Below are 17,045 nucleotides of genomic sequence, written 5' to 3' on the forward strand. Positions count from 1 at the left end.
CTCTCAAGTGTAATTGAAACTTTAGTTGTAAGGAGGTAGTGTGGTTTTATCTGAATATCTCAGGCTAAATCCGTACAAAGTGTGACTTAAAATCTCATAGTTTTACTAGCCACATAGTGGTTAACTGCCTCTCTTCCTTAAAATCCAATTGCTAAAAGAAAAGCCCTGTGTAAACTATTAAGTTGCCACTTACCATTTTCCTGGTTGATGTTTGACTGTACTTAAAGAGCAGATGCTACTGAAGGATACATTTGTGTCTTGTATGATGATTTGATTTTTTTCTCTATTTTTAAGAATGAGACATATTTGTTCTTCATTATAAGATACTACTCTATAAAAATTCAAATTTTTCAGTCCTGATGATGACAACGTGAAAATGATTTGAGTGAAAGGAGGAAATTTATGAGTGGTCAAACTAAGTTAGAAAGATAATTGGATTCACCAGATTTTATTGTTTGTTTTCCCTTCAGAAAATTTTGCCCTAGGGGCTTTGAAAGACTAATTTATCATTAATCTCTCAAAGTTTTTAGGGGATAATCTACAAGAAAAAGTCTCATAAGTTTGTGTAGTAGAGTGGAGGTATTAATAAAAACATTAAAAATGGAATTGTAAATCATGTTGATAAACTGTAGATAAGAATCAGGTATAAGTTTTTTTTCAGGTGGAGGGCAGCAAAGAATTCAATGCTTTGCCTTCTGTTATTTTACACAAAATCCCAATGATATTTAGGGAGTTTTAAGAAAAATGCCAAGGTCATGGGTAACTATGGCCCATTTTACTCTGCTGGGAGAAGAAGGTCATAGATTCCGTCTCTGGCTTTGTCCCCTCTTTTGTGAATGAGTGATTTTGGAAGGACTTGGAGGTACCTAGAGAAAAGAAACGGCCGACTTATCAAAAATCTAACACTCCTTTTGAAAAACTAATTCAGAACTCCGTGTTCTATTGATGGATCATTAAGAGTCCTATTTTTGTATGAAGAATAGTGCTTTTCATTTCTATCTTTCTCTCTTATTTTCCCGTTTCAGTTTGAAAAAGAGTTTGCCGACCACCAGGAAACCCAGGTTCAATTGCAGAAAAAAGAGGCAAAGATTAATGAGCTTCAAGCAGAGTTACAAGCTTTTAAATCTCAGGTAAAATACCATCCCAAGTGAATCTGGTATTGTAACCCCAACAGGGGAGTAGAGATCATGCTACATCTTCGCAGCATCAAAATGTTTAAAGTTTAATTTCACCTGTATGTTTCCATAATATTGTTCATATGTATTTCTATGCTGCTATGCTTATTTTAAATTTCTTTTTTTTTAAGTTTTACTGTAAGTTTTTACTAATTAACCCTGCTTCCATTGTTTCATTTGGGTTTTGTTCCCAATGTCAGATGTTTCCTAGGTAATTAAGCCAGAAAGGTTAAGAAAGTTTCATCCTGTGAGATTTGCCATTCATCACTGATCTTTACCCCACTACAGGAAATTATTGCTGAAACTATTTATTTTTCAAAACCTTCAACCTATGGGTACCTTGCAGGGAAAGATAACCTCTAACGGAATGAGAACATTTTCTGATAATTTTTCAATTTCCCAAAGTAAACAGATTTAAAACATGACAAAAAAAAGAGAGCAAATCTGGATTATAAGCAGATAGCTCACCTACACGCTTTACACATAAAACATTAGATAGCAAGAAATACATCATCTGCATGCTTTATGAGGATGTAAGTAAGAGGGAAGAATATTCATAGGTAAATGTCCTCATGCAGATTTACATGTAGGATGATGAGCAATAAATTCAGCTTTGCTATTTTTCTTTCATCTTAATTTATGATTGTGTAGGAATAATCTAGGGAGTTCTGTTTCTTATATTTTGGCAATTTTGTTTTCTTTATGATACTCAATGAATACTTGTTATGTTATTCTCTCTAAAGACTGCTTGAGAAATAGCTGTTTGTATTCAGTTTTATTAAACAATCAAAAGTTCTTATATCTAAGAAAATTATTCTCATTGATCTTTTTTCTTTAAGGTTCTAAAAAAAAAGTACCACATTTCACTGACTTTTTCCTCTATGGCTCTTTACCTTGTATATTAAAAGAATCATTTGAGCCTCTGCTGGTGGCTCATGTGGTGCATGTAATTCAAGCTACTCAGGAAGCTGAGGTCTGAGGATCGCATTTCAAAGCCAGCCCAAGCAGGAAAGTCTGTGAGACTCTTATCACCAATTAACCACCAGAAAACCTGAAGTGGTGCTGTAGCTCAAGTGGTAGAGAGCTGGCCTTGAGCTGAAGAGCTGAGGGACAGCATCCACACTATCCAGAGTTCAAGCCCAATGACTGACAACCCCTCCCTTCCCCCCGCCCCCCCCCCCCAAAAAAAAGAAACCAAAGAAGTGACAAAAGAATCATTTGATTGTGTTTTGTATTTCAATTTGACTTATAGACAGACAGTGGCAGAAATATTGATGCTAAAGTTTTCCTGTTTTGGGATAGTATACATTTTATTAACTTTTTAAACTTCTTTTCTTTTTAACTTTTCTCTTTTTTTGGGGGTCTGGTTGTGGGGCCTGAACTCTGGGCCTGGGTGCTGTCCCTCAGCTCTTCAGCTCAAGGCTAGCGCTCTACCACTTGAGCCACAGCACCATTTCCGGCTTTTTTTTTCTTTTTGCTTATGTGGTGCTGAGGAATCGAACCCAGGGCCTCATGCATGCAAGGCAAGTGCTCTACCACTGAGCCACCTTCCCAGCCCTAACTTCTCATTTTAAGAATTTTTTTTTTTTGTGAAAATAAACAGAGGGGTTACAATTACATGGGCAAGATAATGAGTACATTTCTTATCAAGCATTGTAGCCTCCTTTGTTTTCCCTTCCCATCCCTTCCCATCCTCCCCCCGCCCCCCCCAAGAATTATTTTGATATCTACTTAAAAAATTCTAAATTACAAAAATATATTTACAATTTTTGAGTAAATTATTGTTGCGTGGTGGTGGTGGTGGTGGTGGTGGTGGTGGTGGTGGGGTGTGTGTGTGTGTGTGTGTGTGTGTTGTGTGTGTGTGTGTGTGTGTGTGTGTGTGTGTGTGTGTGTGTATTGCTACTGGTATTGGGGCTTGAACTCAGGGTCTTTGCTCAGCTTTTTCACCCCTAGCTGGCTCTGAGTAGTCTTTATTGAAGAAGTGGCATATTCTCTTTATTTGTGGCTTATGTTCTAGTGGTTGTCCTTTTCACTTCCTGTCATTAATTCATTTATCAACTACAATTCTTTAACATGTTAGTTGCTGCTTTTGGTGCTAAGAAATTAGTGATTATTATGGTGATGTCACTTCCCCTGTCAAGAGTTAATTGAACATGATTCATTATGTGATTATTTCACACTGGTAAAAACTATTGAGAAATTCAATATTTTATAGCTATAAAATTAGTAGGCAGAACAAGCATTCATTTTGGGGGAAGGAACATATTTAAACAGGCAGAAATGGGCTATTAGGAAATGGCCAGCTGAAAAGACAGTTCCATACAGAGAAACAAGATGTACCAGAGACTTTATGAAATTGATAAGTATCTAGAACTAAAAAAAAGTTACTTGGAAGAGCAATTGTTATAATATAGTTTTTTAGGTACCTTCCTAGAAATTTTTCCCTAATGTGTATTAGAAATCATTGGGACATTGTTGATGAGATTTGAGCCAAGATAACATATGGACATGCCATTTAAACATATCTTGGATTATTATTATTATGTCATTATTGCTATATTATTTATATATGTCCTGTCTGAACAATGATAATTTATTGATTGCTACTTGCCTGATTGTAACAGCATTTTTCTGTTTTGCCTCAAATTCACTGTGCAGCCCAGGTTAGCTTCAAACACACGATCCTCCTGTGGCCTCTTGAGGTTAGGGATTAAAAGTGTGCCTCTCATTCCACAGTTATTTTCTCATGTTCTGTGTTTTCCAAATTCTGAGTGAACTCATCTCCTATGCACTCCTGTCACCTGGGATAGCTAATTTCCAGAGCTTTTAGATTCATACCCTAATTTCTGGGTATGTTTAACCTATATAATCATGATTGCCTTTCAGTGGCGATTTGCAGTTCTGACAATTGCTTATTCTTGAGAACAAAAACTATAATTCCTAATTGGAAGAAATATTTTTAAGTTAAGTCATACAAAAAATACTCAGTTACTTTTGGTCTAAAGTAGTAACATTATTTAGGTAAAAGGTACTTTTACATAGACATGTTCTTAGTTCCATTCTTAACTTTTTCTCTAGTTTGGTGCTTTGCCAGCTGGTACAAAAATTCCTTTGCCAGCATCCCAAGAAGATGGAACCAGCCATCCAGCAGTCCCTCCTGCCCCTCTACTGCCTGTTAGTGGAGTGGCGCCACCTCCACCACCCCCTCCACCACCACCACCTCCTCTTCCTGGAGTGCGGATGCCATGCGGTGGTCCTATACCTCCACCACCTCCTCTGGGATTTTTCAGCGGACCGGACTCTCTTCCTCCTCCAGTACTGCCATTTGGATTGAAACCAAAGAAAGAATTTAAACCTGAAATCAACATGAGAAGATTAAATTGGTTAAAGGTAAGTCACATAAAGAAAAAAACAAACACTTTTTTATAGATTAGAATTTAGTTTTAGATTTACTAATATATAATTTACAGTGGGACTCCAAATCAAAGTGGTAGTAAATGAAGTGTGTGTGTGTGTGTGTGTGTGTGAGAGAGAGAGAGAGAGAGAGAGAGAGAGAGAGAGAGAGAGAGAGAGAGACAGAGAGAGAGACAGAGAGACAGAGAGACAGAGAGACAGAGAGAAAATGAGTGTTATTAAATGGAAGTGTTATTAAAGCCCTTTACTATTTTCTAAGAGTTTGCAGTTTATCCATTTGGTGGGAGGTAATATTTTGGCGGGATTTGATTTGTAGTTAAGTTGATATGTTACCATATTTATGATGGTATGTGTATTTCTCAATATAAAAATGTTGGTATACTTAGGAACTTATGTCTGTTGGTAGCTACCAATAGACATAATTATTTGTATTATTTGTCAGAAGCTGATACTTACAGGAATTCTGAATCCTGCAGAAAGTTTGTTTCACAGTCATACCAGCTTGTGTTATTTCCTTTAAAAGTCAAAGTACAAATGAGCATCCATAATGACTCAAATACAACTGAGAAGATACAAATTAAACTTTATTCAGTTGCAAATTCCCAACTATTTTGTCATGGCAATCTCTTCTCAGAAGATCTTAATATCCTGCAAAATTTGTCTTTCATTCAACAGACTTCGGGGTAACCTTACAGAGATTACTTCATACATACTTCTGGCAGCTATGGGATGTTGGGGTCTGTACGCAGTGATTGGGCTGAGACAGGTGAAGAAACCAGCTGTTTTATGCATCCGTCTTCTCTCAATTGCAGATCAGACCCCATGAAATGTCTGAAAACTGTTTCTGGATAAAAGTAAATGAAAATAAGTATGAAAACATGGATCTACTTTGTAAACTTGAGAACACATTCTGTTGCCAACTAAAAGGTAAGTTTATCATCTGCCTCTTAATTTATTTTGAGAATTTTAACATTGTCACTTTTTAAACCAGACTCTGAAAAAACATTACGAATCCTTTACCTGATATTTTTGTATAGTTAATGATCATACAAAATTTTTTAAATGCAAATTTTGTTACACAGTATATCAAATGAGCAATTGGAAAAATGAAAATGATCAAAACAAGCTTTGATTCTTACATTTTCTGTGTGAAAATTTGTTTTGAAGATTTCCGTTAGTGTTAATTAATTTTATTTTTTTGTTGTTGTTGTTGTGAAGAGGGACATTTTCAAAGTAAATTTTGGCATAGAATTTCCTTTAGTTAGAATGTTAGATTAAACAAAGTATGAGCCTCACTCTAGAGAGAACTTTGGTAACCCCTAGTATTACAGTGACTGTCACATAATTAATTGGCATATGCAACATGTGATAGTATCTTCAAATTTATAATATCTTTGTGACTGACTTGAAAGAAACATAATGGATTATATGACTATTTTGTTAGGTGCAATAGTGTTCATTTAAAAAATGATTTTGTCACAGCTTTAACCTGTGTGGTGTGATTTAAAAAAATAGGCTTTAGTTTTGTATGTATATTTTATGTTTCATTTATAATCTCATGCGCTTACACTTACACTTTAAAACTGATATCAATATTTGTTAACATAATGTATATCTATTTTATATTTAAATTTATATTTTAGAGCAGAAGCACAAAGCACTTAGATTAACTTTTATTTTTGTTTTCTTGTCCAACAACCCTTTTCACTATATATTTAATGATATCTATATCCCTCTCAGAGAAAAATCGAGCTACAAAGTTTCAGATAGGAAGCCTTTGTAAGATTTGCCTTCTTAAATGTCTGTTTACACCGGGCCATCTAGAGATGCATCATCAAACTTTTAACTTGATCCTCATAGCCATGAAAGAATATTGGCCGATCAGTTAACAAGTTGACTTTATAAAGTTATTTGCATTTTTTGGAAATTATTTCAAGAAAATTAGTTGTGAATTAGAAACTTTCTGATAGGTAATTGTAAAACAAAATAGCTTTTTCAATTTTGTGTTAAATCAAAAGTCATGACCAGATATTCTGAGCAGGATTTGTCTTAAGTAAAATATTTAAAATGATACATCTCAGTTTTTGAAAAGGGGGAGACTTTTCCTACCAGCTTACCATGGGAAAACTTGTGGAGTAAGCAGATCTTAATTTTACCTTTTGATTATGGAGAATCAAAATTTTCTATGAATAAGATTAGTGCACTCTTTAGGCAATCAAGGAAAATGTGTGGCAGTTAGAATATGTATTTACATGTAAAACACTTCAGAATTTCATATTTCATAATCTGGAATTGATTAGTTTTCCCTTTGCTTTGCCTAGTAGGTGCAAATGGTGATACCTAGAAGCTATTTAAGTAAAGCTGACATCCAGCTTTCTTTTTTCCTCCCTCTTTGATTACTTTCTTAATTAATGAGGCTCAAAAGGGAAACTTGTTAGCATGTCTTTAATTTAGCTGTAGTGTTAGCCCTAAATGAAATAATTGAACTTTTAAAAAATTCTTAAGTCATCTAGCCTAAAGCCCTGAGATTCAAAGTTGAAAAAAATAGGTGTATTTGTAGAATCTAATTCTAGTTATAAAGATTAAGCTTAGAAGTGATTATCATTTTCTGAATATTTTATTTCCATCTTTTTTTCTGCTCTCTCAGGGCCTTTGTACATGCTGGGTCTAGGTCCAGATTCTCTTTCACTTGACCCAGAAGCTGACAGAGCACTACAACATCTTTTGTCTCTGCTCAAATGTATTTAGTTACCCTTTGTGACTGTGGATGGTATTTCAGGGTGAACAGAAAAGATGAGGAAGTCCAGACTTGAGACCCTGAGCAGTTCCAGCATTTCATTATATCAACTAGAGATAAGCTCATAAGCTATCTATTTTTTAATTCAGTTTCTTTAAGGAATAATCCCAAGAAGCATAATATGAAGAATGTTAGAATGCATTTTCATCTTGTTTGTAGTTAAGGATTTTAGTGGAGAAGACCAACTATTTCTACTTTTAGAGAAACAGATTTGTAGTATGGATCGTTAATAGGAAACAGCAGAATGGAAGGAAATAGAAAGATGTTTAGAAAGCTTAGATAAGAACATCAGCTTATGTAGGCCTATTGGTCTCCATTTATGGCCTGGTAGTCAAGAATGTTAACACTGGCCTATTCCTTATACTTCCAAAGATTTTTTTAAATACACTCTGTAATTTCCAAAGCACTCAGGAGCAAACCTGGCAACTTAAGCAACCATCATTCAGTCCAAGATGAAAATCTAGTTGGCACTCTCCTCTACAGCATGCAGATGGATTGCACAAATGTATTATCTTCTGGATGTTTGATTATTGGTTTGCATCATAACTAGGGAGAGAAAAAGAATCCAGATTACAGGAGAGCATGGTAGGCTTTTAGAGAAATGACATGTGTCTGGTTTTTTGTTTTTGTTTGTTTGTTTCTTCTGTGATTACAGAGATGGCTTTTCTATCTTGGCATTTAAATGGAAAATGCCAATCCTGCATGACCATTTCAAGTAGTAAGAATTAAAGGAACTGAATTCAAAGAGAATCCAGAAATTTTCTCATGCATGATTTATTTTCTGATGATAAGTATGGCCTTATTAAAAAACTGATTAAACTTACTGTAGACATTGCTTTAGGTTTGTTGGGGTTTTTGTTTCTAATACCCTGAGAGTTCAGCTCCGAGAGAGTTAGTTCCTGGAGCTGTGTATTCTTTATGTTACCTGTTTAATCTTCATCATAATCATGGCTGATCTCTTTGTCCTGCTGTTTTGATTATAAGATAATTTTTTTTAATCCCAGTATACCATCTTACTCCATATATCCAAATAGAGCAGGGTGTTTTTGATGAGGATATAGACATTTTCTCTTAACTATTGAGGCATATATATTATATATATAATAAGCATATATATTATATATAATATAACATATATAATATAACATATATAATATAATATAATAATATATATATTATTTCTCTTTTTTATTTTTGTTGCAGGCAGTGTTTTGATTTTGGCTGTTGTTTTTGTTATGGTCCTGGGGTTTGACCTCAGAGTCTGAATGCTGTCCTTGAGCTTTTTTTTTTTTTTTTTTAACTTGTTGTTGTTGTTGATAGTAGGGCTTGAACTCAGGGCCTGGGCATGTTGTGCCTGAGTTCTCTTGCTCCAGGCTAGCACTCCACCACTTTAAGCCACAGCTCCATCCAGTTGTCTGGTGGTTAATTGGAGATGAATCTCATAGACTTTTCTCTCCCGGCTGCCTTTGAACCATGGTCCTCAGGTCGCAGCCTTCGGAGTAGCTAGGATTACCAGTATGAGCCATTAGTATCCAGCTCCCTTAGCCTTTTTGCTCAATTAGTACTGTACCACCAGAGCCACAGCTCTGCTTATAGCTTTTTGATGGTTAATTGGAGATATTTATCTCTTGGACTTTCTTGCCCAGGCTGGTGTTGAACAATCATCCTCAATTCTCAGCTAGGATTACAGGCATGAGCCATCAGTGCTGGCTCTTAATTTGTTTTTATTTTTATTTTTTTTAAATCTTCCTGTTGTCATCTGTAACACTGGCTCATTGAGCAAGTGCCTTGTAACGTATTGTAAGTTTTTAAACCTCTCTTCAAAACTTTCTTTGTGAAATCACCCCCCCCCCATTTGCATCTATTCCCATCTTAAAAAAAATATTTTATTTGTTGTTCACTAGCTCATTTTGACTTCCTTCTCTCATCTAAGTTTTTGAGATACCATGCAGATTTGCAGATTTTACTTTCTTCTGAAATATAAAAAAGACCTTTTCCAGATTATCCTTTTTGTCCTCTTATTCTGTTTTGACTTCTTCCTTCCCCCGCCCCACCCTTGGACTACCATTTTTCAAGCCAATTAGTATTGTGCATGTTTAGCACTAGTGACATGGGAGTAAATAAGGCAGACCAATACTTATTGCTTTTTCAGTCTTAATAAAACCCAGAATGAGGAACAGAACAATAAATATTCATTTTGATGTTTGAAGACACTGTCATATTTTCATCTCTTTGGCTTTTGTGAAGTCTAGGAGAAAACATGGTTGATATATCTCTCTGAAATTTAATCACAATATTCATTTATTGAACATTTGGTTACATCAAAAATGGTAATATTATATATTATCTATCTATCTATCTATCTATCTATCTATCTATCTATCTATCTATCTATCTGGTAGGGCAGTTAGAAGCATCTCTTGGTTAATTTTTTTAGGGTGTTGGAAAATGGATTAAAGTATCCTAACACGTTATTGGTGTTAGAGTTGTCAACTAAAATTAATATTAATTACTTTCACTATTCATAGATTGTTAACTTAATATAGATTAAAGGGTCTTGGAAGTATATGAGTACTCTAATTTTGCTAGACTGATTTATTATGAAAATCTGGTTGCACAATTGTTAGCTTTTTGAAGTAATTACATTTTATAACAGGTGCATCATATTTGCCAGATAGGGCTAATAAACTGATTTATAAATAATTTCTCAATTGAATAGCTGTGGCATATGGAAACAGTTAATGGATTATGTACTTAAAAACAAATCAAGCTTAGATTTCCAACATCATAGTTCAGTGGACAAAATATTGAGTAGTAAGTGATACACCACAGATTATCCCAGTGTCTTGGCTGTGTCTAAAATGTCATTCTATAATTACACATAATTTTTTCCTTGATACAGAAAAGTGTAAAAAGCATTCTAATATTTTCTTAACCTACATTAGGATGAACAGTATAGTTTATGACAGAAATAATGTTCACGAGGGTGTATGGTGAGAAAGATAGGCTAGGTTGAATTCAGCACTTGGAAGGTTTCTGAAAAGGAAAAATGCTAATTTGGAGAAATTGGGGAAAAATAAATTAGGAAATGAATATTTGTCTAGAGATAAATGATTGGGTTCTTTACTGTGGCTGAATTTCTGAAGAACTAATTATAAAATGAAATTATGAAATAGGTAGAGAATGTCTTGTTTCATCATTAAAAATTATCACCTTGTTATCATTTATAAGCTGGCTTGTGGATGAAATAACAATTTATTGTTAAAGCTTTGTACAAATACAGTCTATATAGGGGTTCAGTATATTAAGTACTATAAGAAATCTTTTTCTAACACAGAAAAGAAACTTCCTGCTTGGAAAATAACTATATGTATTTTACAAATTTTGATTCCAAGGCATGTTTCAGGTATTTGGGTAAGCTGAGCTTTTTGTCCCTCAAGCTTGACACATTTCAGCATCTGATCTCAGATTTCTAACATACTCTATGTATTGAAGATTAGCTTTCACATGTTCATGGCATGTCATTTGGCAAGCAAGGCTGGAGACATTTGGTTATCATTGCTTTAGTCTAAGTACACCTTGAATATTGAAAAGAACAGGTATTTCAAAATTAGGAGCATACATTAGCCACACAGTTCTAAACTAGTTTTGTTTTTTTTAAAATAGAAGTCAGGTGTCTATGAACTTGGATTAAAAAAGAAGCCCAATAAACTATTTTTATTATAGGCCCTGTGTGCAAACTCCAGTACTGGGAATAAAGAAAAAGAAAACAATTATCATGATTACTTTCACTAATGTGTTATGTATAACTGAAAGTTAGCATTGTCTTCAGTTATAAATACAGTCAACAAATACCTATGACATTTTCAACAGTAGAGTTCAGACATGCTTTTATAGCATATTAGACAATTTTTAAATACATGAAAATCTCCATTGAGCTCATCACTACATCAGTTAGGCTAGATATTAGGCCTGCAACTAGATTTTGTTATTTAATACATTCATAAGGAAGTGTATTTTGTCAGTTGGAAGCCACTGAGATTTTGGAGTGCAGATGTTTGTTTATTTTTAAAGTAGTCAGGTATTTGAAAGGTCAAATATGGGAGAACAGGACTTGGCAGAGAAAGCCTTAGATCATAGTGAAAAGCTGACCAATTCTCAGCCAACCAACCAACACTACGGGTATCTGGTGTGCTAGTTAAAGGAGCCATATGCTGTATCCTAATGGTATGGCCTCTTTAGCTATGTGTTGGTCAGTCACTGGCTGGAGGCCACCTAGGATGAGCTTGGCCAGGGTATAAAGCTAAGGAGAATCATAAAGAGGCAAACAATTTGGAGCCTGCCATCTAAATGCATTCCTTTTTACCATTCTGAAGTCTTTTCCTAGATAGGTTCAATAACTCATACCTGTAATCCAAGGTATTTCGGAGGTAGTGATTGAGGGGATCTTTGTACCAGGCCAGTCCATACAAAAAATTCTTGAAACTCCATCTCAAACTGTAAAAAGCTGGATATAGTGGTATATGCCTGCCAACCAAGATACATGGGTAGAGTTAATAACAAGATTTCAGTCCAGGCTGATGAGATAAACAAAGGAAACTGGATTCGAAAAATAGCTAAAGCATATAGGGTTGAGATTATGGCTCATGTGCCAGTACCTAACTTGCATAAGATTTGGAGTTCATATTCTGTATTGCCACAAGATGTTTTCCTAAAGGAAATCTCCATGGCTGCCTCCATGCAAATTATTGTTTTATAATTCATGTTTAATATGTTGTTTTATGTGTGTACGTGTTTCATTAACTTTATTGAGGAGTGTGTTTCTTAGTACATAATGGTAATTGGCCTGCTTACTTCTTACAATTCAAAATTAACATAGGTATTCAAAACATAAAAACATAACCAGCTTTTTGAGAAACCTGAGACATTAGTCATAAAACACTGTGTAAACATTAAGGCTAGGCTGTGGTTCATTCTTTGGTTTATTTTCAAGTGCCTGTTTATCTCTAATGTGATGTCAAAAACTGGTTGCAGAATTCTAGATGAACACAAGGCACACCTTGCACTGAGTTATGGTTTCCTTGACTGAAGATCTGATTGATAGACACTCCTGAATGCAGCCTTGGTAGCTGCTTTGGTATACATGTTGCTTTGCTTTCTTTGAAGCCTTACTCATTTAGATATACTATTTGGCATTGAATTCCATTTTTCTTTTTCACAGTGGAGTCTTTGGACAAAAAGAATAAAAGTCCTACTTTAACTTTCTGGCTTACCTCTGAACCTATTTATTTCTGTTACCAATTTTTTTTTGGGGGGGTAGGAAGGTAATCCAAAGGACCAATATACATCATTTATAATAAGACTAGTTTACCACATAGAATTATTTTTTGTTTTTACATTAGCCAACCTTTTCTTTTCTTTATTTTTTTGAGATTCAGTCTAAGTTGCTAAATGAGGACTTGAATTGTGAGCCCAAGTGATCTTCTTGCCTCCTCTTCTTTAGGAACTGGGATTACCAACAAATGTCTTCATACACTGCTGCCCTCCATCATCTGTTATTGAATCTATAAGCTATCATTACTGACTACTCTAATGCATTTATTAGATGAATTCTAGATAAAACATAAAACTTTTTTAACTAAATGAAAATAAAATTATAATGTTTTCTCCCAAAATGCTATGGAAAAATAAATGCAAATCACACTCTCTCTCTCTCTCTCTCTCTCTCTCTCTCTCTCTCTCTCTCTCTCTCTCTCACACACACACACACACACACACACACACACACACACACATTATATATATATATATATATATATATATATATATGAAAAAGTTTATGAAAGTTTTCAGATAAGGTGAACTGAAAGGGCTGAGTGAAGGCAGATCTGAGTCTATAGTCAGGATCTCAGCTGTGCCATGCTGCTTCTCTGATTAAAAGAAATCCTATTATGTTTTATTTAAAGTGTTCTTCTTTGATTTAAAATAATTTTCCTCTCATCTCCTGCCACCTTACCACTGCCCCACAGCAGTGCACCCGCATCGTGCGATTTATATTAAAGGCTTTAAAAACTTGCCATTTTTTATTAAGACCATCTTTCATCATTTGCTACCTCTATCCACTTGTGTAAGTATTTGAGCTGTAAATACTAATACCATGCTGTGGAGTGTACAGGAGAAGTGAGGGTCTTGGTAGTGTCCACTCCTTATAGGAGAATTGAGGGACTCTCTATGGTCCACCCCACACAGATGCAGCTCTCGCTTTCATAGCTATAGTTTTGTGCCTCTAAACTGCGGGACACAATATTCCTCCCATAGGGTTATTGTGTGCATTATATAATAAATGTTGTAAAATGCTTTTTGCTGTGCCCTGCACATTGTATTGCTAAGAGATGTTAACTTCAATGTTGACAATACAGGCCTCATCTCTCCTTGTAAAGCTTTGTGTATCACCTGAATTTTTCCACCGTTGACATTGTTATTGTTGAAGTAGTCAAAATTTACCTTATTAAGTATTTACCTTGAAGATTTTTCTTTTTCTTTTTTAGATTCCAGCTTATTTTTTGTACTTGACACATTAAAAAATAAAGAATTTTATACCTATTAGTGTGGTGCCATGGGGTATCTCCATAAATGTTTCTTTTGTTTAATGTTTAAATCAGGAAAAGCATATCTATCCCCTCAAGCAGACCAAGAATAACTTCAAAATGTATTTCTTGTATCTTTTTGAATTATATATCATTCTTTTCTAATGTCCCTCTACTCTGTAGTAGCATGCTAGAACTTCTTGTTCTTGTTTAAGTATAACTCAGTATTCAGTCCCTTTCCATCCATCTGTATTCCCATTGAACCTTCCAGCTTATGGAAATCACCAATAGGTCAAGTGTCTTAGATCCCTCAATTGTGTGAGGGATCTGACTGGCTTATTTCATTTAACATAATGTTCTCCAGTTCTCTCCATGTTGCTGTGTCATATGTGTGTGTGTGTATGTGTGTTTGTATGTATGTGTGTATGTTTATAAGTAGTATTACCTCAAGTATATATCACACATTTTTATGTCCCATTCATCAGTTGAGGAATGGTTGTTTTGATTTCTTACTATTGTATATATTACTGGAATGAACAGGAGTGCAGATGTCTCTTCACTCTTCATTTCCTTTGGCTGTGTTCCAGTGAAAGTTTGCAGACTCACATGATACTTTTATTCTTATTTTTTGAGGTGCCTTTATCCTATATTCTACAATAGCTGTACTAAAATTTTCATTCTTGCTAATAATGTATAAGAGTTTGCTTTTCTCTACATTCTTGCCAGTACTTGCTACAGTCTGTTTTTTTTTCAAATAAAAACCATATGTAGAGTGGACATGTGGCTCAGTTAGTAGAGTATCCGCCAATAAAAGCTATAAGTGAAAGTGTAATTCTTTGTGATTCAACTTTCATTTGCATAAAGATTAATGGATTAGTGTGTGGTATCATAGTCTGCTGTATATTTTCTGCTTTGCAATGTATGCTATTCTTTTAATTTTTGGAGCAAATTACGCATACATACACAAACAGTATATACTGTCTCACATTCATTTTTTTAACCTAGAAATGTCTTCCCTATAACCTAGGGAAACTGGACAGTGGCATTTAAATATATTTCTTGTGACTATTGCTTGCTTTTTAAGTATATAAACAACTATTTTAGGGGAAAATATATATTATACATTATTAAATTTTGGATGATAATGATTTCTACATTGTTGATAAATGCCCTTATTTTAAAGTTTATATATTAACATACAATTGGTTACTGTTGGAACTATATGTTTGACAACCTATTTTAATTTATATAACATCTATGTTCTTGTGAAAGTGTGGGAAGAGGGGGACTTTTTTTTCTGATTCACACATAACTTACACCTAACAAGCATCTGCGAGTGGATATGAATATATAATTTTATTACAACCTGTGAAATATGTTATTATAATTGTATCTTTCAATGGGCAATTAAAAATACAATATACAACTGTATTTTAATTGGAAAACTCATCACTGAGGGAAACCATATTTATCAAAAGATCTATTGCTGCCACATTTCACACAAAATATGCAGTATATTTTAATTTAATTGTTTGTTCTTAGTCATTTGCCAGTCTGTATCATCATATTGCCTCAACCACGTTCTTCCTGAAGCAAGGCTCTTCTCTCTTCTTTAATCTTCTTTTCTTTTTCAATTAGAGAACCAATTATTTTTCTGGGTTTCACAGGTCACAGTGGGACAGTTTGGCTTTCTGCTCTTGTGGCATAAGATTCCACCCAGGAGAGCTGAAATAGCCAATGGGGTAATTGTGTTTGTTTCTAAATGAGTGACATTTATCTTTAGAGCCTTTATGGTTTTTTATTTTAGAACTGTACTTTTTCAGATTTTTTTAGAGCTTTTATGGTTTTTGATTTTAGAACTGTACATTTTTTAGATTTTTTTTATATTACCAAGTTTATTTTATCTTAAGCCTGTGGTTATTGTGTAAACATAAATAGGATCCTTTTAAATTGGCCAATTATTCATTTTTCTGTTCCATTCTTTAGTATACTTAGAATTGTATCTGGTACAAATAATAAGGAAAATTGTCTGTCTGTGTCAGTTCAGCACTGTAATAGTCCTTTTGTAATATAACAGAATTCACTGTTGACTTACATATGTATACAGCAATGCAAATACATATATATATATATATATGTATAGGCGGCAATACAAATACATATATATGTACAAGTGAGTAGACATTTTTCTATAAATAAGAAAACACAAATCTGAATAACCATTGGATTGCTGTTTTAATTGTTAAGTTCTTTTTTATTTAATAAGATGATTGCGTTTTAGAGAATGAAGCTCACCTTCTGACCTGATCATTCCCTGTCCCTTTTTGAATGTGTGAGGCGGCCTTTATTTAGAAAGTTGCTTTTGTAAATGTGTTTTTAAAAGCTTACCTGCAACCCCATAAAAACAAAATGTTGGTTAGAGCATCTTAGAGTCCCTGAGGCATTGGCTGGAAAATGACCTTGATAACAGGCATCTTAACACAAAGAACAACTATATTTCCTATTTTTGGCTCCTCTCCACCTCCCGTCCCCTCCTTTCCTTCCCTCTCCCCCCTACTCCGTAGAAGGAAATGGATTTATTTAAAGTTGTCTCTGTAGAAGACAGGTGATTTTTTTTCTCAAATATCTTTGAGGACTCAAAGGGCACAGAGCTTTTTTTGTGTGTTGGTTGTGGAGCTTGAACTTGCCCTCTACCACTTGAGCTACAGATACACTTTCGATTTTCTGGTGGCTTATTGTAGGTAAGGGTTTTACGACTTTTCTGCCCGAGCTGGCTTTGAACCGGGATCCTCAGATCTCAGCCTCCTGAGTAGCTAGGATTATAGGCATGAGCTACCAGCGCCAGGCCAGAGAGTTTTTTGTGGGAGGAAAAGGGATGTGTAAAGAGAGTGAGCAGGAAGTCCATGCACAGTGGTTTTTTAAAATGTAAATTTAGATGATACTGGGGTTTGATTCAGGACCTTGGACTTGATAGGCCATCACTTTCCCACTAAACTATGCCTCCATATCTGTTTGTCTATGGCTATTTTTGAGATAAGATCTCTCTTTCTGTCCAGCTATAGATCTGAGCCA

At 34.6% G+C, this 17,045-nt stretch overlaps 1 protein-coding gene across 1 annotated transcript in view; it reads left to right on the plus strand.

Annotated features, from left to right (window-relative positions):
* Window positions 1-17,045, plus strand: part of Diaph3 (diaphanous related formin 3) — a 450,161-nt gene that overhangs the window by 167,953 nt on the left and 265,163 nt on the right. The window contains exons 15-17 of the mRNA XM_070002884.1: window positions 1,026-1,130; window positions 4,254-4,565; window positions 5,402-5,516. Coding sequence (XP_069858985.1) covers window positions 1,026-1,130; window positions 4,254-4,565; window positions 5,402-5,516 — 532 coding nt within the window. The remainder of the gene's footprint in view (window positions 1-1,025; window positions 1,131-4,253; window positions 4,566-5,401; window positions 5,517-17,045) is intronic.

Source organism: Dipodomys merriami, unplaced genomic scaffold, assembly GCF_024711535.1.
Source record: "Dipodomys merriami isolate MVZ:Mamm:240054 unplaced genomic scaffold, mDipMer1.0.p SCAF_6, whole genome shotgun sequence".
NCBI classification, from domain to species: domain Eukaryota; kingdom Metazoa; phylum Chordata; class Mammalia; order Rodentia; family Heteromyidae; genus Dipodomys; species Dipodomys merriami.